The sequence below is a fragment of the Choloepus didactylus genome, chromosome 13, assembly GCF_015220235.1.
Source record: "Choloepus didactylus isolate mChoDid1 chromosome 13, mChoDid1.pri, whole genome shotgun sequence".
In the NCBI taxonomy this organism is placed as follows: Eukaryota; Metazoa; Chordata; class Mammalia; order Pilosa; family Megalonychidae; genus Choloepus; species Choloepus didactylus.
In genome coordinates, this window is record NC_051319.1 from 35067578 (window position 1) to 35095019 (window position 27442).

Consider the following 27442-nt stretch of genomic DNA (forward strand, 5'->3'; position numbering starts at 1 on the left):
TTGTGCATTCATCACCACAATCAATTTTTGAACATTTTCATTATTCCAAAAACTAAACATGAGAATAAAAATAAAAGTTAACAGAATACCCAAAACATCACATATCCCATTCCTCCATATTATTCATTTACTTTTTGTCCCCATTTTTCTACTCATTTGTCCATATACTGGGTTAAGGGAGTGTGAGCCATAAGGTTTTCACATTCACATGGTCACACCATATAAGTTATATAGTTATATGACCACATTTAAGAATCAAGGGTACTGGATTTCAGTTCAACAATTTCAGTTATTTCCTTCTAACTATTTTAATAAACTAAAAACTAAGAAGAGATATTTATATAATGCATAAAAATAACCTCTAGAATGACCTCTCAACTCCATTTGAAATCTCTCAGCCACTGAAACTTTATTTTGTTTCAATTCTCTTCCCCCTTTTGGTCCAGAAGTCTTTTGCAATCACATGATGCAGGGTCTAGGCTCATCCCTGGGAGTCACATTCCACATTGCCAGGGAGATTCATACCCTTGGGGGTCATGTCCCATGTGTGGGGAGGGAGGGGGTCAGTGTATTTACCTGCCAAGTTGGCTTAGAGAGAGAGAGGACCACATCTGAGCAACAAAAGAGGCCCTCTGAGGGTGATTCTTAGGCACAATTATGAGTAGGCTTAGCCTCTCCTTTTCAGTAACAAGCTTAATAAGGGCAAGCCTCAAGATTGAGGGCTTGACCTTCTAAGCTCTTTGTCCCCATTGCTTGAAAGAATATCAGGAATTCCCCAGCTGGGGAAGTTTAATATCTCCACATTTTTCCACAGTCCCTCAAGGGGGCTTTGAAAATACTTTTAATTCTCTGCCTAAATTACTCTGGGTTGTATCAGAGCTTCATGCTAACCTACACAAACCAACAAGTTCTCACTCCCTAGTCAAGTTTCCATGCAAGTACAGCATTTGAGTAAACTGACCATACAAGTTAAAGAATAAAGTGTGCTGCAGGAAACACAGACCTTGCACCATATAACCTTCTCTTCCTTTGGTCCCACATAGTAAAACATGGTTACTATCATCGCTACCCTTCAGTGTGATCCACCCCAATCTCAACCAAGTCCATTTCATTCATATCTCCAGTCGAAGTCTGATCTCCTTTTCAGCCTCTTTAACAGTTGATTCATGGGGTGATGCCAACACTCACAGCTGCCAAATTCTGACTCTGAGTCCCAGGTGCCACACAGACACTCAGAGCTCCAGAGACCAACTGTGTCACACACAAACAGCTCAGAATCTCAAAACCTCAAAATCACTGTTAAAACACATGAATAAATGTGACTGCTGTAAGGGTTTATAATCTAAGAACCTCCACATAAGCCTTCCCCTTATAACCCATGCTCCCAGATTCAATTCTCAGAGTTCACACATAATTAGTCCACATTAGTGAATCATTATAATGTTTGTCTTTTCACTTCTGGCTTATTTCACTCAACCCACTGTCCTCATGGTACATTCACTTCATTGCATACCTCACAACTTCATTTCTTCCTGCTGCTCCCTCATGCAAAAACATTCTTGTATTTGTATATTTAATCAGACTCATCGACCACTCTAGGTTTTACAAAGTTATACAGTCCCAGTCTTTATCTTCTATCTTTCCTTCTGGTGTCATACAGACCCCTAATATTCCTCTTTCAACCATGTTCACAGTCATCTTTTTTCAGTGTACTTACAATATTGTGTATCATCACACAGTATTGTGCTATTCCTAGATCTACAAAATCAATCCTCTAGAACATTCTATACTCCTTCAACACCAAATGCCTGATCTCTACCCTCTTTCTATCTTCTGATATCTTCATTTCTACTCTCTTCTCCAAACCTCTCTCTCTTGTTTTTTCCTATCTATCTGTAGCACTTCCTTTAGTATTTCCTGTAGAGGAGGTCTCCTGTTCACAAACTCTTTCAGTGTCTGTTTATCTGTAAATATTTTAAACTCTCCCTCATTTTTGAAGGGTAGTTTTGCTGGATATAGGATATTTTGGTTGGCAGTTTTTCTCTTTCAGTATCCTGAATATGTCATATCACTGTCTTTTCTCCTGCATGATTTCTGCTGTGAGATCCTCACTTAGTCTTATTCAGTTTCCCTTGTATGTGATGGGTTGCTTTTCTCTTGCTGCTTTCAGAATTCTCTGTCTTTCACATTTGAAAATCTGATTAGTAAGTGTCTTGGAGTAGATCTATTTGGATCAATTCTGTTTGTATTACACTGTGCTTCTTAGACCTGTAAGTGTACGTCTTTCATAAGAGTTGGGAAATTTTCCTTGATTATTTCCTCTATTATTTCTTCTGCTGCTTTTCCCTTCTCTTCCCCTTCTGGGACACCTATACCATGTATATTTGTGTGCTTCATATTGTCCTTCTGTTCCCTGAGACCCTGGTCATATTTTTCCATTCTTTTCCCTATCTGTTCCTTTGTGTGCAGGATTTCGGATGTCCGGTCCTCCATATCACTGATCTTTCCTTCTGCCTCCCTAAGTCTGCTGTTGTATGTCTCCATTGTGTTTTTCATCTCTTACATTGTGCCTTTCATTCCCATAATTTCTGCCATTTGTTTTTTCAATCTTATGAATTCTTCCTTATGATCACCCAGTGTCTTCTTTATATCCTTCATCTCTTTTGTCACATTCTCTTTCACTTTGTTGATTTGATTTAAAAGATTTGTTTGAACATCTATAATTTGTTGTTTCAACTACTGAATCTCAGTTGAAATGTTAGTTTCTTCCTATGACTGGGCCATATCTTTCCATTTCCTAATGTGACTCATGATTTTTTGTTGGTGTCTTGGCATCTGACATTCTTGATTGGTTTATTTTGGAGATTGTTTTCTCTCTTTTGCCTAAGGTTTTCTTGTTGGTTGACTTTGATCTCTATCTTTTTTTTTTTCTCTCCCTGGCCAGTTGTCAGATTGGCTCTGCTCCCCAGTCTTACCCTCAAATCAGGTGTCCACTGTGGCCTGTAGCAGATTGGAGGTAGGCACTGGGCACCCTGGCAAGTTCGCTATGTATGGTAACACAAATCTGCCAGCTTCCAGTGTTGCTCTATTTTCCACTGAATAGCAAGACCTGGGTTTGTTTTGGGGCCCTATTTAACAGTTTGTCTTTCCTATTTCTCTGCCAAAACAGGGCTGGGTTTCCACACAGGGCATGTAGAATGTCCAGCAGATGGTGCTGTTCGATAACTTAATCATCCTTAGAGTCTGTTTTGCCTCTGAGCACAGACTTTGTCTGATCCAGTGGGGTGAAACTATGGTATTCCTATGCCCTCACTCCCCACCCCACCCCCAGGCCCTGGGCTCTGAGTTCTCTGAGGGAGGGCTGCCACTTGAGGTGGGCCCTGCCCCCCTTTTCTAAGGGAAGATACACCCCCCAGGGAGTTATCTTCTACTCTTGAATTCCTCCTTTGTCTCTCTGACTCTGTTAACACCACCCTTGCCTGAGTCCAAGCTGACAATTTAAAATGCCTGAGGCTTTCCCTAATGAGCTGCTTAGAATGAGCGGAAAAAAAAAAAGAAAAAGGAGAAAGAGCAAGAGTCCCTTTTCAGAGCCAGTCCTCGACCCCTCAGTTTCACCCGTCAACCAATGTTTGTACCCTGTTCTCTGTGCCCCTTTTCTTGGGGCACAGCCATTTTCTGGTATTGAGCTCAGCCATCTCCAAAAGCCTCTGTTTTTATTTAGTCATGTTTTGTTTTTTTTTTTTCTTTTTTTCTTCAGCCCTGCCTCCTCTCTGCAGGAAGGAACCTCAGATTCCTTCTTGCTCAGGACTTATCTGTGCTTGTAGCTTGTATTCAATAGTACAAATTTGTTAAATCAAAACCACAATTGGAGTTTTGTTGGGCTACTTTCCCTTGCTTCCAGCAGGGACTGCTTCTTTCTCCCACACTGAGGTTTGCAACTCAGCCTGCCATGCTGGGGGGGTTGGGTGGGGGGCTGGCTCTGCAGTTAGTTTTACTTACAGTTTTTATGTTGCGATCTCAGCCATTCCACCCATTCCTGACTTGTATATGATTTGCGAACAGTCACAGATGTCCCCCAACAGTTGTTCCAGACTATTTACTAGTTGTTCCTGGCTATTTACTAGTTGCTCTAGAGGACTAACTAAATTCCACACCTCTCTATGCCACCATCTTGCCCCACCCCTGCTACATCTAATTTTGAAATACTGGATTGAGATAGCCAAACATTGTTAATTCTTCTACCTATGGTGCATTGATATGAGTTTAGTTTGCTTGGCTTAGGCCTTTCATATATTAGTTTGAGTAAAACAAGTTTGCTTACTAAAAAAAAATGTCATAGCAACATGGGGTAATTTATTTCATCTCAGTTGTCTCAAGGGCAGCACTTCATTACAACATGTCATAATCATTGATTATCATTTTAAAGGTAATTGATGCAAGTAACCCTCTTAAAAGTTTATAAAACATAAACTGTTTTTCACATATATACCAAGTTGATTCTGAGATTGACAACAATCCTCTATAGTAATTGAGGAACGTATTACCGTTTCTAATACAGAGATGAATGAACAATTTGTTTTAAGAGAGAACTCAAGCCCAAATTTCTTGATTCTAGGTCCCATTTGCAATAAGAAACTTGAGTTATTAAGATTTCAATCTACTGAGAACATCTTAAGAGGATGGAAACATATGTAATATATTTGAGAAAGATTTCCATTGAAAATTGGTAGAATCTTCAAAACAATTTGAAAATGACTTTTGACTCTTTGGAAAATTCACTTTAACTTGTTTATTCTCACCTGTTTGTCAAGAGCCTCCCATACACAGACACTCTGCTTGGTGCTAGAAAGATGTGGAGGCATGATGCTTGGCCCTGGCCTTAAGTAATAATTTAAGGAGGGATGTAAAATACAAACATGTTAGAGCAAGCTAAGGGCCAGTAGAACTGAGTAAACAAATGCTTATAGTTAGGGACTGGAAAGGAAGCATGAGTTACTTCCATGTTGACTTCCTGGAGGTGGCATTTGCCTTGTGATAAGTAGGTTTCCAAGGGACACTGAGGGTGGTATATTTCACATAGAGGAGCAGCTTCAGTAAAGATGGGAAAACGCTGGACTCATCCAGAAATGGAAAGTACTCTGACTTGCTTGAAGCATGGAGCAAGTGTAGGGCAATCTGAAAAGAAAAAAAAAAAAAACTAAAAATATTGGAAATGCACTTACCCATTCAGCAGATATTTATTGCGGGCCTGTTATATGCCAGGCTCTGCTGTAGGCTCTGGGGATACAAGAGTGAGCAAAGCAAAGTCCATGCCTGCTAGGGGCTTATGTTCTAGTGGGGGAGGCAGCTAAGACAAACAAACATATATATATATAAAACTATATGTATAACTATAATGAATTGATAAATGCTTGGAAGAAAAAATAAAGCAAGCTAAGAGGATAGACAATGGGTGATATCAGGAATGGATTTGGGAGGAAAGCTACTATTTTAGACAGAGCCAACAATGAGGTTCTCTCTGAGCAACAGATAGTTCAGAAGGCCAGGACTATGCGAAAGAGTGAAACTTGAGTTCCCTAAGCAACAAATATCCCGAAGCTATTGTCTGATCAGAAAAAAAATGAATAAATAAATATTAGAAATTCCTTTTGGAGTAAGAGAGGTGAGGAATATGCTTTTAAATAAACTATGAAGTTGCCGAGATCCTACTCAACTTCCTAGGATCCTGTAGCCCAATCAGCTGGCCCTGTTCCTTCCGTCTCCATCTCCACTTCTGATCTAATGGGCAGGAGAGAGTTCTGAGAACTCCACCCCTCCCACGGTGGACTGGGCACTGTGACAAGGAATGTCCCAGAACTACTGCCAGCTTCCTATACTCCCCCCACCCTTCCTCCTCCCTCCCCTAGGACCACCTCTTCCTTGTGCCCTTTTCCCCACTGGCCAATTTCCAGCCTTTCCCATTCCCCCATGGTGCCTGAATAATACACAAAATGCCACTCGGGGGACCCCATTCAGCCTTGGCAAGGTTACCTCCTTGCTTTTTTTCCCTTTATACTTTATCAAATTGTTCATCCAGGTTGAAATGAGATAATATAGAAAGGGAGAGAAAAAAAGTTAAGGCTTGAGAGTTAACTGAGACCTACTCATGGCAGCATTTGAATATAAGACCAAAGAACAGGTTGCAAACTCAAATGCACACCAGAGCAAGGCAAGTTACACAAGTGTTTGAAGAGGGTCTGTAATCCAATAAGGACTAAGCTGCTTTTATTTCACTCAAGAATAACCCTGTGTAGGCACATTGCCTTTTCATACACTGGGATCTAAACAAAACCAGCAGACAGCAGGAGAGGCTTGTGTAGCCCATAGGCTGCTGTTGGCCACCCATGTTCTCACACGGGACCTGCCTCTGTGTAAACAGGAAAAACCAGGGAAAGGTTTTGAGGAGGAGGATCCCATGATCCAGCAGTAGATAAAAGGATTAATCTGCCGGCATTATGCAAGTGGACTGGAGGCAGCAGACCTCGAGAAGCCAGGGAGACCTGTTTGAAGGTCAGTGGAAGGAGTGGTGAGGTTCTGGACTATTTTAATAATTGTAGGAATTAAAGATTTTAGGAGTTGGGTAGAAAGAGATTAAAAGATAAGAATCAACAGGACTTGGCAACAAATTGGAAAGGGGCAGACTCAAAATAACTACACGGGCCAAGCATAAATAATGGATTAAGGCTTGAGGGAGATAAAAGTAAAGCAAAAGTCACCGACTTGGGGAAAGAAGAAATTGTTTGAGGTGTTAAGTGTTCAAATACTGCTTGATCATCCCATCCCTCTGCTCAAACCCCTACATAGTGCAAGTGCATCAGGCTGTTGGAATTGCAACATCAGGACCGGGAAGGAGAGATCGGAACGGGAGAAAGACATACGGGGTTTGGGAAGATAAATGTTAACTCGCACCTGAGCAGATGCTCTGAGGAAATGCGTGAAGAGAGAAAACGGAGGGTAGAGGTTTCATTTTGAGGAAGGCCCAGGTTCAGGGTCAGGGGGAAGAAGCAGCCCAACTCCACTTGGCAGATAAAGAGAGAACAGATGAGGGTGGGGTACAGTCCCCCTATGCCCAGGACAAGAAGTTACAGACATGGAAAAGCCAATGATAATTGCCTCTAATCAAGGCATTAGAAGCTGACCAAGAGGTCAGTGGTACCCTTGGAGTCACCTCCTGGGGGTGAAAGGGCAAGAGGTCAGATTTAATGGCATTAAGGACACAGCACAGTGAAGCATCCAGGTTCAAACCTTAAAATAACTTGGCAGAAAAATCTGCAAGCCTAGGTTCTTCGGAACCTCACACCTGGGGATAAGGGAAGGGGCAGGGACAGCAGCAGCAGCGGCGGCAGTGACAGGGTGCTGGAGCCATATGCTGTTTGCAATGATCTGGTTTTTCTCTGATGCCACTTTGGGCATTCCATAGAAAGTTTCCTGTGCTTTTCGGAATAAAGCTCTTCTCCTAAACCCTATTCACATCTCCATGATAATGAACCAGCTATGCTATAATCAGGAAGCATGCAAAGTTCTCTTACTGGTAGAGAAAGTGAGAGCAAAAAATGAATTACCGTCTATTCAAATCTGCAACAGTGTAGATTAAGGTAACACACCAACATTTCTCTTGGATTTGCCTTAAGATCAGAACTTTTTGATGAAAATAATGACCAGAACTGAAAGTATACAACTGCTATACTGGGGAGGTTTGGAGTCTAAGGTGAAGCTTTGTGGAAATGTGTGTATCTGTGTTTGGGTTTGCTAAAACTGCTGGAAAGCAATATACCAGAAATGGGTGGGCTTTTACAATGGTGATTTATTAACATACAGTTTACAGTTTCTCTTATGAAACCACATAATACTTTAATGTCTAGTATTCACTACCTGTTTCCAATATGCTACTTGCTGTGCCAAATTCTTCATATGGATTTTTTCATTTAATCCTCCCAACAATCCTATAAGGAAGGTATAATTATTATACCATTTTTATAGATGAGGAAAGCAGTGCTCAAAAATCAGGAAATTTGCCACGATCATACAGGTAAATGTGGTGTAATCCAGATACTCTAATGGCAATGCCCAGAACCTAACAATAAGTAATTTCGTTTTTCAAGCCATCAGAAACTCAAGCTAACAGGCCAATTGTATTTTTATGTATTAGAGGTCTTGGAACATTGATATTTGGTAATAATTTAATTTAATGTTTGTACAAAAAAGGGGAGAGGAATATCATCATTTAACCAGTATGTTATTCTTTGTTTCTGTATCTTCAACAATATTTGCATTAATATTGCAAATTTGAGATTGAAGTAATTGTTTGGATAATTAATGCTGAAGGACTTGTTAATAAGAAAAGAAAATCATTCATGGTAATTGGGGACAGGTAGCAGGGTGAGAGCATTGAATCACTCAATTTAGCTTCCTTCTTTGTCCTAATTTCATTTAAGATTTGTAGTTTTAACCTTCTCCTAGGAAGAAATGGTCTTACCTCTACTTTACAGAGGCGGTGAATTCGATTCGATTTAACTGTGTTTTCAAGGTAACGTAAGGTTAAGAGGACAATTTTAAAAATATTCTAAAAATATTAGAGACTCAAATTTTCTTTCCATGGATTTTGAAATATTAAAAATAAGCCAAGGTAAGCACCCAGCTGGACCTGCATCCTTTATACCAGTAGTCATGGAATAAGGTCATTCAGATGATGCCATTTCTCGAGAGAGGTGAATTTCAACATCAATAATGAAAATAATAATAATAATATCTGGTATCCAAAGAATATATTCTTTGTCACTTATTAAGATAAAAATAGAGACATCTTGCACTGTTTACTGTCAGGCACTCAGGCATACCCTGAAAATTATGTAGCCAAATGTTTAAGACATTCAACATGTAATAAATTTCCACACCTGCGCTCTGCTTATTGCACAGGAATACAGATGGGATTATTTAAATGCCACTTTAGGGTAGGGTCTTTGCATTTGAGGTCTAAAGGATTTTTATTTGAAATAGTCAGATGATAGCTCAATTTTGACTTTGTGGATATTTGGCCTGATTCTGACAAAGAGCAGGTTTTCCCCATTCATTTAAATCCTTTTATTCTGTTAAGGTTTTATTTGTGAATATAAATGTTTTTATTCTTTGCTATAATTATTTTTCCTTCTAGATTAAGTCCATTTATTGAAACATGTTGTCAAGATCCTGTGTGATGTAACTAGAGCTAAACCAGTGCCATGGAGAACTGTAAGATTTAGCTTAGAGATTAATTAGTCTTCTAGAGAATAGATTTAGTGTTCAACTAGTATTGAATACTTATATAGGATTTTACTGCTCAGGAATCATCCTGCCCAAAATATGCATTTATTCTCAGTCCTCAGTGCCATCTATTCATCAGCTCAGTAAGGAAACCAGGCTTTCCCAGTAGCAGGCAATAGGAAACCATTTCCTTGGTGTGAGCTAAGGCTCCCCCATACAGTCATTCCCCTCCACTATGACCTGCTTGTCCACCTAAATCTCACCTCTCTGGACTTTGCTGCATCTGAGAAAATTGAGGACTTGGTCAGAGATGCCACCCGATTTATCATCTTACACAGCAAGGATCTTGAAATCGTGAATGCCACCTTGCAGTCAGCATGATTTGAGATATAGGAAACCAGGGGGAAAAAATGAATGTTTTGAGTCATCCCGCTCATCAACAAATTGCACTGCTGGTTCCAGAGGAACTTATGGCTGGGATGAGATGCTACATGCCATTGACATCCAGGACAAGTTAGCTGATGGCTTCGAAGGATTTTATAAAAGCGTGTACAGAGCTCTTGGTGGTGAAACAAGGTAAAGCATTGCTCCAGCCTGTCACAGTCTCTTGTGAGAATTTCCTTATGGGTTATATATCTGCCTGGAGCATTTATGAAGTAGTCATTTACGAAGGACCCAATAAACAGTGGGGGACTCAGAAGAAGATGCTCTGTCATTCCTTTATGAGCCCTCAGTAGAGATGGGAAAGCAGGATGCAGAGACAGAAACAGCTGGAGGGAGAATAACTAGGGGGAAAGGCTAGTGTATGGGTGTGATATGACACGTCTGTCTTTGTGCTGGAGGAAGGGCTGGTCAACTCAAAGGGGGGTGAAATGGGGAAGGTTTCTCAAAAGAGAGGCCTCTTGATCTGGAATCAGTAGGAAAAGTGAGATTTGGATTGCAACAGAGAAAGTGAGAGTATTCATTGTCCAGGAAACAGCACGACTCAAAACCAAGAGGCAGACAATTTTTTTGAAAAATGGATAAATATGATGCATTTGATCAACATGTATATACTAAGCACCTGCTATATGCCCGGCACCTGGTAAGATGAGGTGGAAGAGACAATCAGGACAGGAAAATAAATTAAATGGATAAATTAAGTGATAAATGCTATTAAGGAAATAAAACAAGGCAATTTATAGGGAGTAAGTGTGGCTGGGGATTGGGGCTAATTTAAATGCATGGTCAGGGGATTCTTTTTCAAGGGAGTGCATTTAAACTGAGACCGGTATTTTTAAAAAAGGAGACAATCATGAGAATATCTTGGGGCAGTGTTCCCAGAAAAGGGAACAGCAAGTACAAAGGCTTTAAGGAGGAAATGGTTGAGAAAAGAAGCCTGTGCAGCTTGAGAAGAGTGAGCAAGGATAAGTACGAGTAGAAAGGGGTCAGATCATGTAGAGCCTTAAAACCTTTTGTAAGGAGGTTAGACTTTTATTAAGGTGCAAAAGAAAGTCATTGGAAGAGTTTGAACTGATTGGTGTTTCATAAATATCAAATGTATATGGAAGATATGTTATAGAGAGGAAAAACTAGAAGCGGAATAATCATTGAGGAGGTCGTTGGATTAGTTAAGGCAAGAAATGATGATGGGTTGGGCCAAGTTAGTGGCAGTGCTTACGGAGTAAAGTGATTGGATTGGGCATTTATTTGGGTGGGTAGAACATACAGGGTTTGCTCCCATATTGGTATGTGAGGTGATAGAAAGAGAGGAATCAAGGATGCTTTGTAAAGAGGCTGATTTGGTTCTCCAGGGCCAAGGTCCATCTGGGAAGTAAGAGGAGCCTGTTTTCAGGGCCTCCTACCTTTTATCAGTTGCAAGTGATACAAACCAAATAAAATGGCTTAACCCCATAGAGGGTTATTTTTCTCATGCAACAAGTCCAGAAGTAGAGCAACTCAGATTTGCCTTTCTTTAGGGTTATCAAGGACCCAGGTTCCTCCTGTCTTCCTGCTCAGCACCTTTGCTGTATGTGTGGCTTTCCTCCTAATACTTGCAAGATTATTGCTGCACCTCTAGGCATCAAGTCCACGTTCCATGCAGGAAGAAAAGAAAAACAGAGGGAGAAAAAAAGGCAGAAAGAAAGATTCCAGCTGAGTCTGATTCCTTTTACACAGTTTTCCCACCCAAGTACTTCAGCTTATGTCCTGTGCTGGTTTGGATATATTATGTCCCCAGAAAAGCCATATTCTTTGATGCAGTCTTGTGGGGGCAGACCTATTAGTCTGTTGATTAGAGTGGAACTTCTCATTGAATTATTTCTATGGAGGTGTGGACCCTGCCCATTCAGGGTGGGTCTTAATTAGATCACTGGAGTCCCTTAAAGGGAGCTCACACAGAAAGCAGAGAGGACAAAACATCCCAAGAGAAACTTAGAGAGAGACATTTTGGAGATGGCCGTAGAAAACTGATGCTTGGAGATGTGGACAGAAGTACATTTGGAGATACTAAGCTACGAGATGAAGCCCAGAGTTTACCCAGAGAGGCCAAGAGAGGACCCCCAGATGCTTAGAGAGAAATGCCCTGGGAGAACAAGCAAGGATGCACAGAGGCTGAGAGAGAGGAGCTAAAACACAACCCAGGAGCAAAGGACCAGCAGACGCCAGCTACAGGACTTCCCAGCCACCCAGAGGTGTTCTGGACACCATCGGCCGTTCTTCAGTGAAGGTAACCTCTTGTTGCTGCCTTAATTTGGATTATTCCACGGCCTTGGAACTGTGACTTTGTAACCTAATAAATCCCCTTTATAAAAGCCAATCCATTTCTGGTATTTTGTATAATGGCAGCTCTAGCAAACCAGAACACATCCCATTGGCCAGAACAGGATATATGCTCTACCAAGTTTTTAGGGAGTTTGAAGAAATGGTGCTTTTATCTGTACACACTGCCTGTCTGGACAAAATCAGATTCCATTGGAAAAGAAGAAGGAGAATGGATTTTCATAGGCAACCGGCAGTGTATGCCACAGACCTCCTCTTCCCTTCCCCGTGTTGGGCCCTCCCTGCCCTCTGGATGCTCAAGTGCCCACCCCAGAGCCCCCAGCTATCTACCAAGGCAGTCCTTACTCACACCTGTGTCCCCACACACAAAACATGGTAACACTTCCCCTCATTGCAGTCTCACTTCTCAGGGGCTTGTCCTCAGACCCAGCACAGTATTGCTTAGGACACTAACAACTCATTCTTACTAAGGCACCATGTCACTAGTGGTGGCATTTTTCATTTTTTTAACAGACAAAGCTTCTACCCAAAGAAACTATCATTTTGGGAGCTGTGGGAGACTTGTGGATCAGGGGGAAAATTTTTGGATTAAGAGCCTGAGGACTTCCCATTATGCTTCCGGTCATTATTGCAGGCTATGTCTGACTCTTCTTGTGATTAATTAGTCAGCTCTGTTCATCCTCAGTCACTTAGTTCCAAGATCTAACATGTAGGATTATATCCTGGACAGTTTCAACTTAAACTTATGGGTCTCTCTCTCAAACACATGCACACATACTCATCACCTAAAACACAAAAATAATTCAGTCAACAATGGTTCTTTTGAGAAGCAGAAAGTCACTACTTTGCATATAGAACTAAAATTAATTGTGTAAGTAGCAAAGAAAATCTTAAATGTTATGCTTTTCTAATGCAGGCTTACCATAACCCAAATTTTCCTTTAGTGGTAATTATACCAGACATTTGGAATTCCTTTCCTTTTGCAGTATCTGCTACCAAATCCAGATAAATCCCCGAGGCCCCAAGGAAATCAGTTATATCCCCAACCTCATTTAGCTCATGTTCTCATTTTTATCATCAGAATAAAGTAAGCTGAGGCAAAATTATCCAGATAGTCCTCCTTTTTTTCCCCCTCCTGACCCCCCTCACTTTATATCTGGCAGTTTAACTTTTCTGTTCTCCCCTCCTTCTCTAATCAAAATCTGCTCTCGAGAATTGTTTCTTAATTGAAGAAAAAGCTTTTAAGTCCAAAAAATAAATATGTACTTATACAATTTCAGGCATTATCAAATAATGGAGGAGAAGGATTTATCACAGTATCAACAACTAAAGCCACTTTGCTGGCAACCAGAGAGAGCTAGAAGCGTCTGGGAGTTCAGGTCCCCATGGAGACCCTTAGCCAGTGTCAGCACAGGAGCATTCCAGCCCAGTGGGGTAGAAGCAGTTTACACTCCAGGACTCCCTGGGATCATGCGGGGTCTTGCTCTGAAATCTCACCCTTGCCTGGCTTTTTACTCGTCCCTGTCCTGCTTCTCTCACTCCCTTCCTTGTCTCTCTTGGCATTGTCAATAAATCAGGGTCTGCTTCTGGAGAACACAACCTAAAGTGTCACTCACATTTATAAGTATTCAAATGTGTGATTGGGGCCTCCTCTGATTTAGAGATAGTTCTCACTTAACAATTTCCCAGTCAATTCTGAGGTCAAGTTGCCAGGACATGAGTGCTATCTCAGCCATTTACTAACTAAGGTTTCTGGAAAGGTGCCCCAAATTCTCTGAACCTCAATACCCTTGTCTGGAATGAGAATTAAAGAAGATAATGCAAGTAAACCACATTGCTTGTGGTTGGGAATCACTAAATATTACCTGACATTAGTTTTCTTCAAAGAGAGAGTCTGGATTTACTGAGATTGTAGTTTGAGAAATCAAATATAACAACTCCATGTTTGATATGCTGTTTGCTTGAAGGTACAAATTTATTTTTCTTCTCGGTTTCACTTTTGCATTCTGGCCAGGGATGAGTCTTTTCATAGAATAACTACAGTAATGGATTTTGAGCCAACCCAGGCACATATAGCTTTCCCTTTGATGAATCATTGTTCAAAGATGACTTTTCAATCAAGATAAGAAGAGACATCACACTATCCAACATGCTGAAGGCATGGCCACTTTCAGAAACTTTGGGGAATCTTTTTCAAGTTGAGCCTTGGTTTTTTGGTTTGTTTGTTTGTTTGTTTATGTATTTCCTTTTGTTTTCAAGACTTAGGCCATTATTTTTTTTTAATTAGAGCAGTTGTAGGTTTACAGAAAAATCATGCAGAAAGTACAGAGTTCCCAAATACCGCCCTCACACACAGTTTTCCCTATTATTAACATTTTGTATTAGTGTGTACTTTTGTTACAATTGATTAAACAATATTACTATGATTATACTGTTAACAATAGTCTGTAGTTTACATTAAGGGGTCACTCTGTGTTGTATTGTCCTATGGGTCCCCCTCCCTCCTCCAGTAACTTCACTACTACCTAAAATTTCCCATTTTATCCACTTTCTTTTTTTTATACATTTTTTATTGTGAATTCTGACATATATACCTAGCAGTGATAACTTTCAAAGTACGATTTAACAAGTAGCTAGAGAACAAATATGAAAGACATTCATGGGTCACACTTCCCCAACTTCAGTCATTTCCATTATTGTAAAATATAACATACATACAGAGAGGTGTTAACTTTTGATATATAGCTCAACAAGCAGTTATATAGGTAATTTCAAAAATTATTATGGGTTACAGTTTCAAATATACAATTTCAAATATCCACATTCAAATATACAGTTCAGTGGTGCTCATTACATCCACAAAGTTGTGCCTCCATCATCATCATCCAGTGCCAAAACTTTTTCTTCATCTCCAAACAGAAATTCCATACCAGCTGAATATAAACTCCCCATTCCCCACCCTACTTGGCCCCTGGCAACCTGTTTTCTAGTTTCTGGCTTTATGTATTAGCATACTCTGCTTATTTCATAATTGAAATCATAGGATATTTGTCCTCTTGTGTCTGGCTTATTTCACTCAACGTGATGTCGTCAAGTTTCATCCTTGTTGTAGGATGCATCACAACTTCATTCCTTTTAATGGCTAAAAAACATTCCATTGTATGTATATACCACATTTTGTTTATCCATTCTTTTGTTGATGGACACTTGGGTTGCTTGTATCTTTTGGCAATTGTGAATAACGCCCTATGAACGTAAGTGTGCAGATATCTGCTCAAGTCCCAGCTTTCAATTCTTTTGGGTATGTATCTGGAAGTGGGATTGCTGGTACGTACAGCAATTCTACACTTAACTTTCTGGGAACCACCAAACTGTTTTCCACAGTGGTTGCAACTCTTTACATTCCCACTAACAATGTATGAGGCTTCTTATTGTTCTACAGCCTCTCCAACACTTGCTATTTTCCCTTTCCAATTTGTTTTTATCCAGCTATATAATATATAATAATTTCAATACTTCTAGGCTTTAACAGCATTCTGTTTGGACTTCGTTACACAAGAGGCCTTTTTTTTTTTTTAACATGTTGGGTATTTTATTTGAGTTCATATAGAAACAGTGTTCTTTTAAATCAGTGTTACTTGATCAGATTTAGAATCACCTAGAGCATTACTTCTCAAACTTTAGTGTAATGATGAATCACCTGAGCATCTTGGTAAAATTCAGACTCAGATTTGGAAGGTGAGTCTCAAAATTCTGCCTTTCTGGTAAGCTCCCAGGTGAACCTGTATTGCTGGCCCAGGGACTACATTTGGGGAAACAGGGACCTAGAGTACCTGCCCAGGCCCCACCTCTCGAAATTCTGATCCCATCATCTGTGATGGAGCTTGGAAATATTTTTTCTTAAGTTGCAGAGGTACTCCTTTAAAGTATTTATAAAAAGTATTTATAGTGGTTATAAAAAACTTCTTAATTGAAAGAGACCTCTGAACACCCTTAGTTAACTCATATTATAGTCAAAATGCAGAGACCCTGAAAGACACAGCAGACCCTGAGCCTCACTTGATATTTCCTAACGGTGCACTTATTGTTTGTGATGTTGAACTAAATATAAAATATTTCCCCATTGCTGCTTGGAAAATAGGACAAAAATAGAGGCTCTCTTGACAGTGCTTCCAAAGGTGAGCAGCTTAGAAAGCAGCTGGGTCATGTTAACCAGCAAGCAGCCCTATGCCCACTTTCCTTTGTGCTCTGCACAGTGACTGGCCTCTGTGGATGAAGAAGGGAAGTGACAGGGCATTGCATTTACCCAGATTTCTTTTTAATGCTGGAAAAGAGATTTGCCCTGTAATATCAGCAGAGCCAATCAAGGGAAAATGTCGCGGCAGCCCCTGTGACATACATCTCATTGTTTTGCCATGATCATACAGACAGCTATTTAATTAACCCTCTCATATTCAGGTAAAAATGATGTGCTACTTTAACTTCAAGTCTTCTTTCCAACAGCACATTCATTTAAGGGAAGTTAGTCATTTCCATTTCTTCCCTGGCAACTTTTTATTATTAATATAATTTTTCACATGAATAATCACAGAGGGTAAATTAAAAGTACAATCAATAAAGCCCTTTATAATAATGTGATGTAAACATAAGTTGCCACAACCACGTGTAACATCATTATTATATTAGAATTTAAAATTTCTATCTTCAGAAACCTCCCGTAACTTTTCATGTTTGAGAAAAACAAGTGAACACTTTGAAAATATTCGATAAAATCCTTGAATATTCACATTGCCCCGCTTGACTGGACCACCTCTCTGGGTTATTTCCAATTCAGCAATTACTTGCTTAACTTTCCGTTTCTCATTGCCAACCAAAAACGGAGCATTGAATAACACTATAATCACATTCTCTGGATAATATTCGTAGCACATGAGAAGGGTTATGGACAGGTGGGAAGAAGCCACACATACTAACTTCTCAATCTGTTTAGTCAAGGGTACAGGATTTGAGGGAAGCACTAGTAGAGGTGGCATAGCTTTTGTGGCGTTTATTTGTGCCCTTCATTCCTTAAGGGGACACACACCTGCTGGTGACACTTGCTGTGTATGTGGAGCCCTGCCAGCGTTGAGAAAACAGCTGAATCCTTGTCCAGTCATGAGTGTTTTATACTTGGAGCTTACATCACTATCCTTGAAGAACTTACAGCCACTGCCCATACACTTCCATTTAAGGCACTGTTAATCTACACGGGTCTCTCTGCATTCCTGAACAAAACTCAGCCTCAACAGGCTACGTCATCATCTGGGGAGAGAAACCATAGTAAACACTCTTCTGATCCTACCATTTATGCCACAGCTTTCTGGAGCTCCAGACTCTATTTTCCCTTACAGTCCCATAGCCTTGCCTCCTCCTCTCACTACCCTTCCACTCGCCTAACTAAATGGTTTTACCATTGAGTTTAGTCAAAAGACCACTATCATAACAGCCCCTACCTATAACATAAGACACCCTCTCCTCTGCTGGGAGGGTGTACCCATAAAACTCTGGTTGAAAAACATTCCTATAAAAAGAGATGGTCATGGGAAAAATTAATTTGCTGGATAGAGGTCAAAATTACATATACTCCTACCTTTCTTAGTGTGTGACAGTATTTGGTCACAGTGACTTCTGCTTTATGGGAACTTAGGAATTTCGTTTTTTTATTAAATAGAATTTTGTAGAATTAAATTCTGTGGAACTTCAACAATTTGTCATTGAAGTAGGCTAGGCTGTACAGGGTTATGCTTCTAGCTATTTTCTCTCACCAAAGCAAACTGCAATTTTATCCAAATACATAAAACATGCTCAATAAGCCGTGATCAGCACTGCCACAGCCTGACTCCCTGAAATGGGTAAAAAATGACCTAGTCTAAGAGTGGTTACCAATTTGATGGTATTTTCAGGTTATTGGATCTATCTCCATTCAGTAGTTAGGGATCGTGCACTTGGTAGAGACTATCTTTTGGACAAGCTACCCAGACCAAATGAAGCTAGAATTCAGTAATTATCCAGTGAATTTGATGGATGGGCCTGACCAGTCTGTAGGCTTAAAATGCTCTGCTTCTCCAGTCGATGGGCAGAAGCGTAAATTACTAATGACCTCCATGGCCTGACTGCTTGCATTGCTGATCAACGAAGCAAAGATAAAATAAGACTATGACTCAAGCTGTCACACAGCAAGTGAAAGAATGAGCAGTGTCTTTGGAGTCACACAATCACATCCACATCTTGGTTCTGCTGTGGAACTAACCATGTCATCTTGGGCAATTCAGTTAATATTTCTGAGCTTCTGTTTCCTCACCTGTGAAATAACACCTACCTCACACTCACATAGAATGAGGATTAAAAGATAATGTAAAACCTCTGACACAGTTTTGGTTTCTCTTTCTTTCTCTCACAGGGATTTTTTTTTTTTTTAATTGTACAACAAAGGAAAAAGGGCCTTTCTGTGGCATTTTTACTTAGAAACCCAGAACCTGAATTTATGCCAGTGTTGGAGATTATTACATTTAATAAAGCAGAAGCATCTGAGATGTTTTTTATGCTTCTGAACAATGAAATAAGATTTGGCATCCTTTGATGTCCCCAAAGCAGTGATGTCATGTTTTTGAGGGAGCCCAGAGATAAAAGAAATAGAGCCAGGAGAGGCCACAGAATATTGAGGGGCCACTGATCTCCTGCAAGGGCTCCAAGAGTTCTTCAGAGCATAGCACTTGCCCTCATTTTGCGCCTTTAAAGGTAGGCATTGCTGTGAAGAACTCCACTTTCAAACACTGATTCCTTTCCCTTCCTGTAGGTTAAGACCACTGAACTTGAAGGCGGCCTCTTGGGAGATCACTTTGAATCTACTGTACAAATGAGTACACACCCTGTAGCCTACATAGTTTGTGATTTCAAATCTGTGAGTGAAGCAACCTCATCAGGGGTCAATGTAAGACTGAGTTCTAATTTTTTACATGGTGCAGAATAGTGTCCTGAGGACAATGAATTTTTCTTCACTTTCTTAAGTTTTTCCCTTATTGTCAAAGAATAAATGCTTCTGTGCCGGTTTGAATGTATTATGTTCCCCAAAACGCCATTATCTTTGATGTAATCTTGTGTGGGCAGACCTATCTGTGTTGATTAGATTGTAATTCTTTGAGTGTTTCCATGGAGATGCGCCCCACCCAACTATGGATGACGACTCTAATTGGATAATTTCCATGGAGGTGTTGCCCCACCCATTCAGGGTGGGTCTGAATTAAATTACTAGAGCACTATATAAGCTCAGACAGAAGGCGCAAACTTGCTACAGCCAAGAGGGGCACTTTGAAGAATGCACTGGAACTGAGAGGAGCTTCAGCTTACAGAAACATTTTGGAGATGGCCTTTGAAAGCAGACTTGTGTTCCAGAGAAGCCAAGAGAGGACAAATGCCCCAAGAGCAACTAAGAGTGACATTTTTGAGGAGCTGAAGCCCAGAGAGGAATACCCTGGGAGAAAGCCATTTTGAAAGCAGAACTCTGGAGCAGACGCCAGCCACATGCTTTCCCAGCTAACAGAGGTTTTCTGGATGCCATTGGCCATCCTCCAGTAAAGGTACCTGGTTGTTCATGTGTTACTTTGGACACTTTATGGCCTCAAGACTGTAACTGTGTAACCCAATAAACCCCCTTTTATAAAAGCCAATCCATTTCTGGTGTTTTGCATTCTGGAAACATTAACAAACTAGAACAGTTTCCTTTACAAAATAGAGAGAAGCAAAAAATAAAATAAGGTAAAAAGTTATCCATAATCTTATCACCAAGATGTAACTTCTGAAAACATTAGAATGTAAGCCTTTCAAATTTTTTCTATATGTCTGTCATGTATATTTGTATATACAGTTTCAGTATATATTATTCATATATGCATTCTTTGAGCAAAATAATATACAGATGTTTTTAACCCAATTTTCTTCCTAATATGTCATAAAGCACTGAATGCCATTAGATATTTTTCTAATATTATATTAATAATTGTACAGTACTATACTGTGTGTAGGTACTATTAGGATTTTTAACACCAGTATCTTATTTTAGGACATTCATGTTGTTTGCAGTTGTTTTTCCAACATTTTTTCCTCAATGAAAGGAGGGCTTTGAAATTTTTAGAGTCTTCATTATTTTTTGCAAAAATTTTGCAACAGTACCCAATGATTAATCATCTTGTAGTTAATTTTTTTGCATTCAACAGTACAGACATTAAATGAAAAAAAAAGACCTCCTTACCCTGAAGAACTAAATGGTAGACATAAAACCATATTCAAGGAACCATAAATAATGCATATGAAAAATTACTCTAAAAATGGATGCTAAAATTTATGTAAGCACTATCCCATAGAAATATATAATGGACTGTGTATTCATATATGTATAAAGTCATATCTACAAATAGATACATATGTACATAGGTACAGATGTGTGGAAGGTCAGATGGCACTTTATTTCAGAGTACAGGTTCCTGCCAACATTCTTGCATTCAGATACCAGCTCTACAACTTTCCATCTGGGTGATCTGGAAGCAAGTTACTTAATCTCCATGTCTTTCAATCTCTTCATCTTTAAAAATGAAAATGAGAGTACATACTTCATAGTGTGGTCATGAGGAATAAATTAGAATTTACATGTAAGTATTTAGCACAGAGCTTAGCAAGCCATTCAGAAATGGTGATCATTAGCATATCCTCAGTATAAACATTCTGAGGGACTTCAGTTCATTGAGAGCATGAAAGCAGGTCATGAAATCAAAGTAGTGCTATACTTGGAACCTGGGGAAACTTGAAATCTAATTTTGCCTTTTTCTACTTCATAGCTAGTTACTTTGGGGAAGTCATTTAACCTAGATGGCCTTTTGGAATTTAAAGCAAATGACAGGGGAGTGGATTCGATAAATTCTTGAAGGCTTTCTCACCTCTTCAGCCTACATTTTATTTGAATTGTGTTGGCAGTCATAAGTTTGGGAGGCTAGGTCTCAAATTCTAGAGTATATTATAGCAACAAACTCGAGTGGGCTCTCATAATACTGTGGGTTAATATAGCCCGAAATTTACAGATTAGCATCTAAAGAATGGATTACAACAGAAGACTTATGGCTGTTTATAATTTTCAAGATTGACTTGTGCTTTAATACTTTACAAAACCTCTTATTTCCCATTGAACAACATGATTAGTGCTATCTCAATACTTTCTTGAAAAATGCAGTCTGCATTTCTTTGGGTGAGGGTTTTCAGGAATGGAATTGTGCCAAGGAGCTGCCATTCAAAGACCACTTCTTCAGATCAACATTTTCCAGGTGTCCATCTATGCACCCCCAGACAGATGGAGTCAAACACATTATGCTTTGGATGCATCATTGAAGCTACTTGATTTTTATGAATGCTATTTTTTTTTTAATCATCATTTTATTGAGATATATTCACATACCACGCAGTCATACAAAACAAATTGTACTTTCGATTGTTTACAGTACCATTACATAGTTGTACATTCATCACCTAAATCAATCCCTGACACCTTCATTAGCACACACACAAAAATAACAAGAATAATAATTAGAGTGAAAAAGAGCAATTGAAGTAAAAAAGAACACTAGGTACCTTTGTCTGTTTGTTTGCTTCCCCTACTTTTCTACACATCCATCCATAAACTAGACAAAGTGGAGTTTGGTCCTTATGGCATTCCCAATCCCACTGTCACCCCTCATAAGCTACATTTTTATACAACTGTCTTCGAGATTCATGGGTTCTGGGTTGTAGTTTAATAGTTTCAGGTATCCACCACCAGCTACCCCAATTCTTTAGAACCTAAAAAAGGTTGTCTAAAGTGTGCGTAAGAGTGCCCACCAGAGTGATCTCTCGGCTCGTTTTGGAATCTCTCTGCCACTGAAGCTTATTTCATTTCCTTTCACATCCCCCTTTTGGTCAAGAAGATGTTCTCCATCCCACGATGCCGGGTCTACATGAATGCTATTTTTATACCAACTATTCATTACCAAAACTGGGTAGGTTCAAATTCCACATCATTGCCTTTCTTTTTGCTCGTAGGATTTGCTTTGATTTCTTCCCTCTTTATATGTGATGTGTAAGGGCACTGATGAGGTTTAGTTGGCCCATGAAGGAAAAACTTGTTCCTCAGAGATGGTCCTTGAATGTAGAAAAAAATATTTATGAGAAGCCCAAATATTATGGATCATTTTTCTATTCCCTTTCGGGTTTAATGTTGACACATGTGCATTGCAAATTACATTTAAGTAGATGAATTTTCTGGAACAATTTCCATGCCCAATTTGTAAAAGACTAGCAATCTTTTAAAAAATTTGCCAAAGGCATATGTAAGTAGAAAGCAGAAAGCTGTCCCTCCATCTGTTATTTTATTGATCCTTGAGGTCTGAAGATAAGACTGAGACATAGATTTTGTTTTCAAAAATTTGGATGAAACAGATAATTTGGATGTGGTGCTAGTATATCTTTATGTGAGATGATACTCATCGTCTATCTTGAGTTTTATTTGCTCTCTTAAAAAATAAAAGTGTGATTTTTACAATGTTGTAGATCATGTAAAGATTATGACTTAAGTTTCATAATTTAAATAGATTAGTTTTTACAGTTTCTGACAGTGACAAAACATTTTTCCCCTCTTTGGGACATTGAGACACATTCCTTATCCTAGACTTTCTCTCTCCTCCTCCATCCTGGCCCTACCTATAGGATGCTCATCCTGTTTCCCTCAGAGAGGTTAAAAGGGACCATCAGAACACATCTTCAGGGGTTAACTCCTATAGTTTCTGAGTCTCACTGTATAGAGCAGATTCTATATATCCATCAATACATATATACTGAGCCCAGTTTTCCCATAACCCACTGCTGTCAAAAGTCAAGGAAAGATCAATAACAACCAACAATCTTACATTGTTTCAGAAAAATGCAACACCCAAGAAGCATTCAGCTTAAGAAAAGAATAGAGAAGATAAAAGTACCTTTAATTGCTAGTCGGAAATAATCCAACTAATACATAATCATCAGTACAATTTAGAAAAGAAGTCATTCTCTCACATACATGAATATACATATATTATAAATTAGTATATATCATACCTGAGTTGCTTAAAAACTATTAAATGCCACTTTTCCCCCCAAGGCTGTTTCTCAAAAGGTAAAGAAAACACTTGATAAATCTTACTCTACATTAAAATCACTATTACAAACATTTATTAAATGACAGATTGAAATCACAACAGAACAAGATGCTCTAGAAAGCAATTCAAAAGAAAGAGGGAAGACAAGACAAAGGACCAAGGCAGGATTATAAAATCAATTTATGAGCCAGAGTAGCTGGGCAGTTTCTAACCCTCCTGATAGAAGAAAGGAAAGGCCCAGCTTTTCCCTTTATTTGGAGTTGTGATGGTCAGAAACTATCTTTTCAGTAGTCACTCTCTATGTTAAGACCAAATGTATAATTGTCTTATGACTGAATTATAGGTATATTAAAAGTCTGACAATATGTGTAGCTACCTTTGAGAAATAATCTGTTCATCTGTGACCTGCAATTTTTCTTTGGCCATAGACGCTATCCTTTCTAACAATGTTGATTTTCCCATTTTTTCCCTCTGAAATCTCATGTTCCAACAGGTTTTTCTTTCTTTTTTTAATATATATAAATGTGTCAAGTCTCGTCAGATAGCTACACAATGTATCACCTTTCATTATGACAGGAAATTTTAAGTGTGGAAAGGGAGAGTGATTGCTTTAGGGAATATTTTATAAATACTGTTTTCTGAGTCATAACAGGAGTCTTGGCAAGGGCCAAACAAGCCACACCTGAGACAGCCAGAGAAGGTGGGGAACAGACTTGGCTTTTAGCTGAACTGGTATCCTGTCCCTTTAAGAATCTCACACAGGAGATGGAATTCTTCCCCAGGAAAATGCACACAAGTACACAAAAAATTGCATATAATTTTAAGAGGTTCAAAGACTTTCCTAGGAAAAGTCCAAAGACTCTTCTAGAAAACATTTTCCTAATTAGATGCAGGAAGACCCTACACCAACTTAATCATACTTCTATTTGGTTAAAGATTCTGCTAAGTATGTCCTAGTAGTGTATGGCTAGCTCTGAATCTGATTCCTTGAATATAGAGAACTATTGGTTTAGTTGATTAGTTGCTTCTAAAGGAAAAGAAGAAAATTAAGGGGAAGGAAAGGGAGAATTTTTTAAATCTCTGGTGTATTTTTTCCTAATATAATAGCAAGTTACTTTATTCTTGTTTTTGTTTTTTTTTTTTTTTTTAAATAGCGTCATTCATCCTGACCTCTGAAAGTGATTAAAAATAGTACATCAATAGGAGGCAGTTCAGGGAACATAGGAAGTAGAAAATGGTCTCTCTTTTTATATTTCCTCAGTGGTGGAAAGTAACTGTAAATATCAATGAATCCTGTGGATCATAGCATAGGAAGGAATATGAATGCATTTAATCATATATACAGATAACATAATAGTAATTGATATACCTTATACCTAAGTTGCTTAAAGATGATTTCATTTTGCTCCCCTCTCCCAGTTCTTTCTTAAGAGGTTGAGGAAATGTCAATGTTGAAAATGAAATTGAATTGCCCTAAGGTCAGAAAAAATTAATGCCCAGAGCTTTTTCTCTACTGCCTTGGAAGGACACTTGCTCATAATAGAGGCCATTATGTGCTTGAAATATTAATTGCAATGTTGACTAAAGAGACAGTTCCTAAAAGGAGTTCACCCATAATTAAAATCCCATGTCTTTTCCTTTTTTGCAGAAATGAGTTCATTATATGTTCTTCAATTTTGATGAATCTTAAACACCTTAGAAATTATCTGATACCTTTCATCTTTAAAAATTTTCAGTGTAACTAATATAAAATATATTAGTATTTTAAAATAAATTATTTTCTTAGCAGTAATATACTAAAGTATCCTCAGAGTTCATCACATTTAGAAAAAAATGGTTAAATGTCTATAAGTTACTCCAGCTACAACCAAAACTGTATTAACAGAACCTGTTCCTCTTAATAATGGGTACTGAATATTTTCATTGTAACTATAAGACACCACATCAGTGTTAAGATGTTTTTGTTCTTAAGATGTTCTCTCAGCACTATATTACATACAAATATGGAACAGCAAACCTAGGTCTATAGATATCAGAGTCTATTTCCAATCCACTTCATTTCTGAAAAATCTCAGTAACTCAGTAAAAGCACAGAAAATTCTCTTTCACCATGTATGCAAGAAGTATTCCATTGCAGAATCTTTTTTTTCAACTTTATCCTTTATCATCACCATAATAATAACTTTTTTTTAAAGCAGTGAGCTAATTATCTAACTGCATGCTCAGCACTGTACTTTGAGAACATATGGGCTGCTTCTCCCCACTGGCCCATTTTAGATGCTTTGATCATTAATCACCAGGGGCTCTAAAGCACTTAACTGAGCCTGGAGATTCCTAATCTTTCTGCTCCCTATTTGTAGGGAAATGACCTGAAAACTCTACCTCTCAGGCCCCATGCTCCCTCTGGGCCTGCCTTTGATAGCTCCTCTCACATGGAGACACAGTCTAGGGCTGAAGCAGTAGACAGCATTTTGTCTTGGCTATTGTGTCTCCCCACTGGTCTCCATATGGCCATGTTGTTCCTCGACATAAAACCTGGCAAGGACTCCCCAATGCCAGTGGGTAAATCAAGTGTCCTTATCATGATATACAAGGCCTCCCTGACCTGGTCCCTTCCCACATCTCTGGCCTCATCTGTTACCTATACCCTAAGCTTTAACCATCCCAGACTAACTGCCGTTTTCTAAATGTGTCTAGTTGTGTCATCCGTCTATGCCTCTGCTCCTGCTACCTGATCTTTCTAGAGCACAAACCACCCCCAGCATACATAAGGACCACTTCAAGACTCAGGTAATGAATCATTTTCTAACTGTCCATCACATATTCCCAGCAGAACTGATTATTTACCCTTGGAATTCCATCTACTATGTCCGGCACAGACATTGATCTTAGCACCTATAACACAATAGTACATTTATTTGTCTACTTCTTGACCTCTATCATTTGTGTTGAGGGCAATGGCTGTATTATATACATCTTTGTATTACTAACATATGGCATGATGCCAGGCACATGTAGTTTCTCAATAGATACTTGCTGAATAAAAACCCCACTCACGGAGGTGGGGCAAGATGGCGGCATAGAGAGGAGTAGAAGCTAAGTAGTCCCCCTGGAACAACTACAAAAAACCAGAAACAACTAGTAAATAATCCAGAATAACTGCAGGGGGACAAACGAGACCATCCACTCATCATACACCAACCTGAATTGGGAGGAATGCCCGAGAACACAGCATAAAATCTGTAAGTAAAACCTGCGGATCCAAGTCGTGAGACCCCCTCCCCCATAGCCTGAGCTGCAAAGCCTCGTGGTGCCAGAGAGAAGCTCTCTCCCAGAAAGCGAATATAGCTCAGCTGAGCTCCAACTGGGGTTTTAAGTAGCAAGTGTGAACTGCTCACTACAGGTACGCAGCCCCAAAAAACAGACAGAGGCTTTGGGTGACGACTGACCTGGGAGAGCCAGAGGGTCGCCTTGGACTGGGTCTGAAGGGGACTATTTGTTTCTTTTTTGGCTCAGTGGAGAAAGCCCCAGTCATATTCAGTTTCCAGGGCTGTGACTCGGGGAAGGGTGGAGACAGCACAAGCAGAGAGAGAGAGACCACTGAAATGCTAATGACCTCCACCTGGGGGGGTCTGTCTTCTCTAGGAGGAAAGGGGTGGGGCCCTTTCCATTCAGAACCAGACCCCAGAGCCTGGGGGAACACGGCCACACCGCCTCACACCAATCAAGAATTATAGGCTAACAGGCATCACCTGCTGGGCAGAAAAGCACAGTGACCCGAGGTATCAAAGGGTGGAGCAATTTTCTAAGACACACCCTCAGGGAAACCAGATACTGAATATTTCTTCCCTCTGGGACCTGTGCCTGTTCTGGTCTGGGAAAACCTGATTTGGATAACCAAGGAAACCAAGCCTAGATAACAGAAAATTACAACCTACACTAAGAAAAACAAAGTTATGGCCCAGTCAAAAGAACAAACGTACACTTCAACTGAGATACAGGAATTTAAACAACTAATGCTAAATCAGTTCAAAAAGTTTAGAGAAGATATTGCAAAAGAGATAGAGGCTGTAAAGGAAGCACTGGACATGTATACGGCAGAAATCAAAAGTTCAAAAAACCTACTAGTAGAATCTATGGAAATGAAAGGCACAACACAAGAGATGAAAGACACAATGGAAGCATACAACAGCAGATCTCAAGAGGCAGAA

At 39.4% G+C, this 27442-nt stretch overlaps 1 protein-coding gene across 1 annotated transcript in view; it reads left to right on the top strand.

Annotated features, from left to right (window-relative positions):
* The first annotated feature begins 6494 nt into the window (after window positions 1-6494).
* The window catches only part of ERAP2 (endoplasmic reticulum aminopeptidase 2), a 66487-nt gene continuing 45539 nt past the window's right edge, over window positions 6495-27442 (top strand). The window contains 10 exon segments of the mRNA XM_037800885.1: window positions 6495-6549; window positions 9345-9431; window positions 9434-9653; window positions 9655-9679; window positions 9681-9768; window positions 9771-9855; window positions 14072-14121; window positions 14124-14197; window positions 18875-19009; window positions 21390-21478. Coding sequence (XP_037656813.1) covers window positions 6495-6549; window positions 9345-9431; window positions 9434-9653; window positions 9655-9679; window positions 9681-9768; window positions 9771-9855; window positions 14072-14121; window positions 14124-14197; window positions 18875-19009; window positions 21390-21478 — 908 coding nt within the window.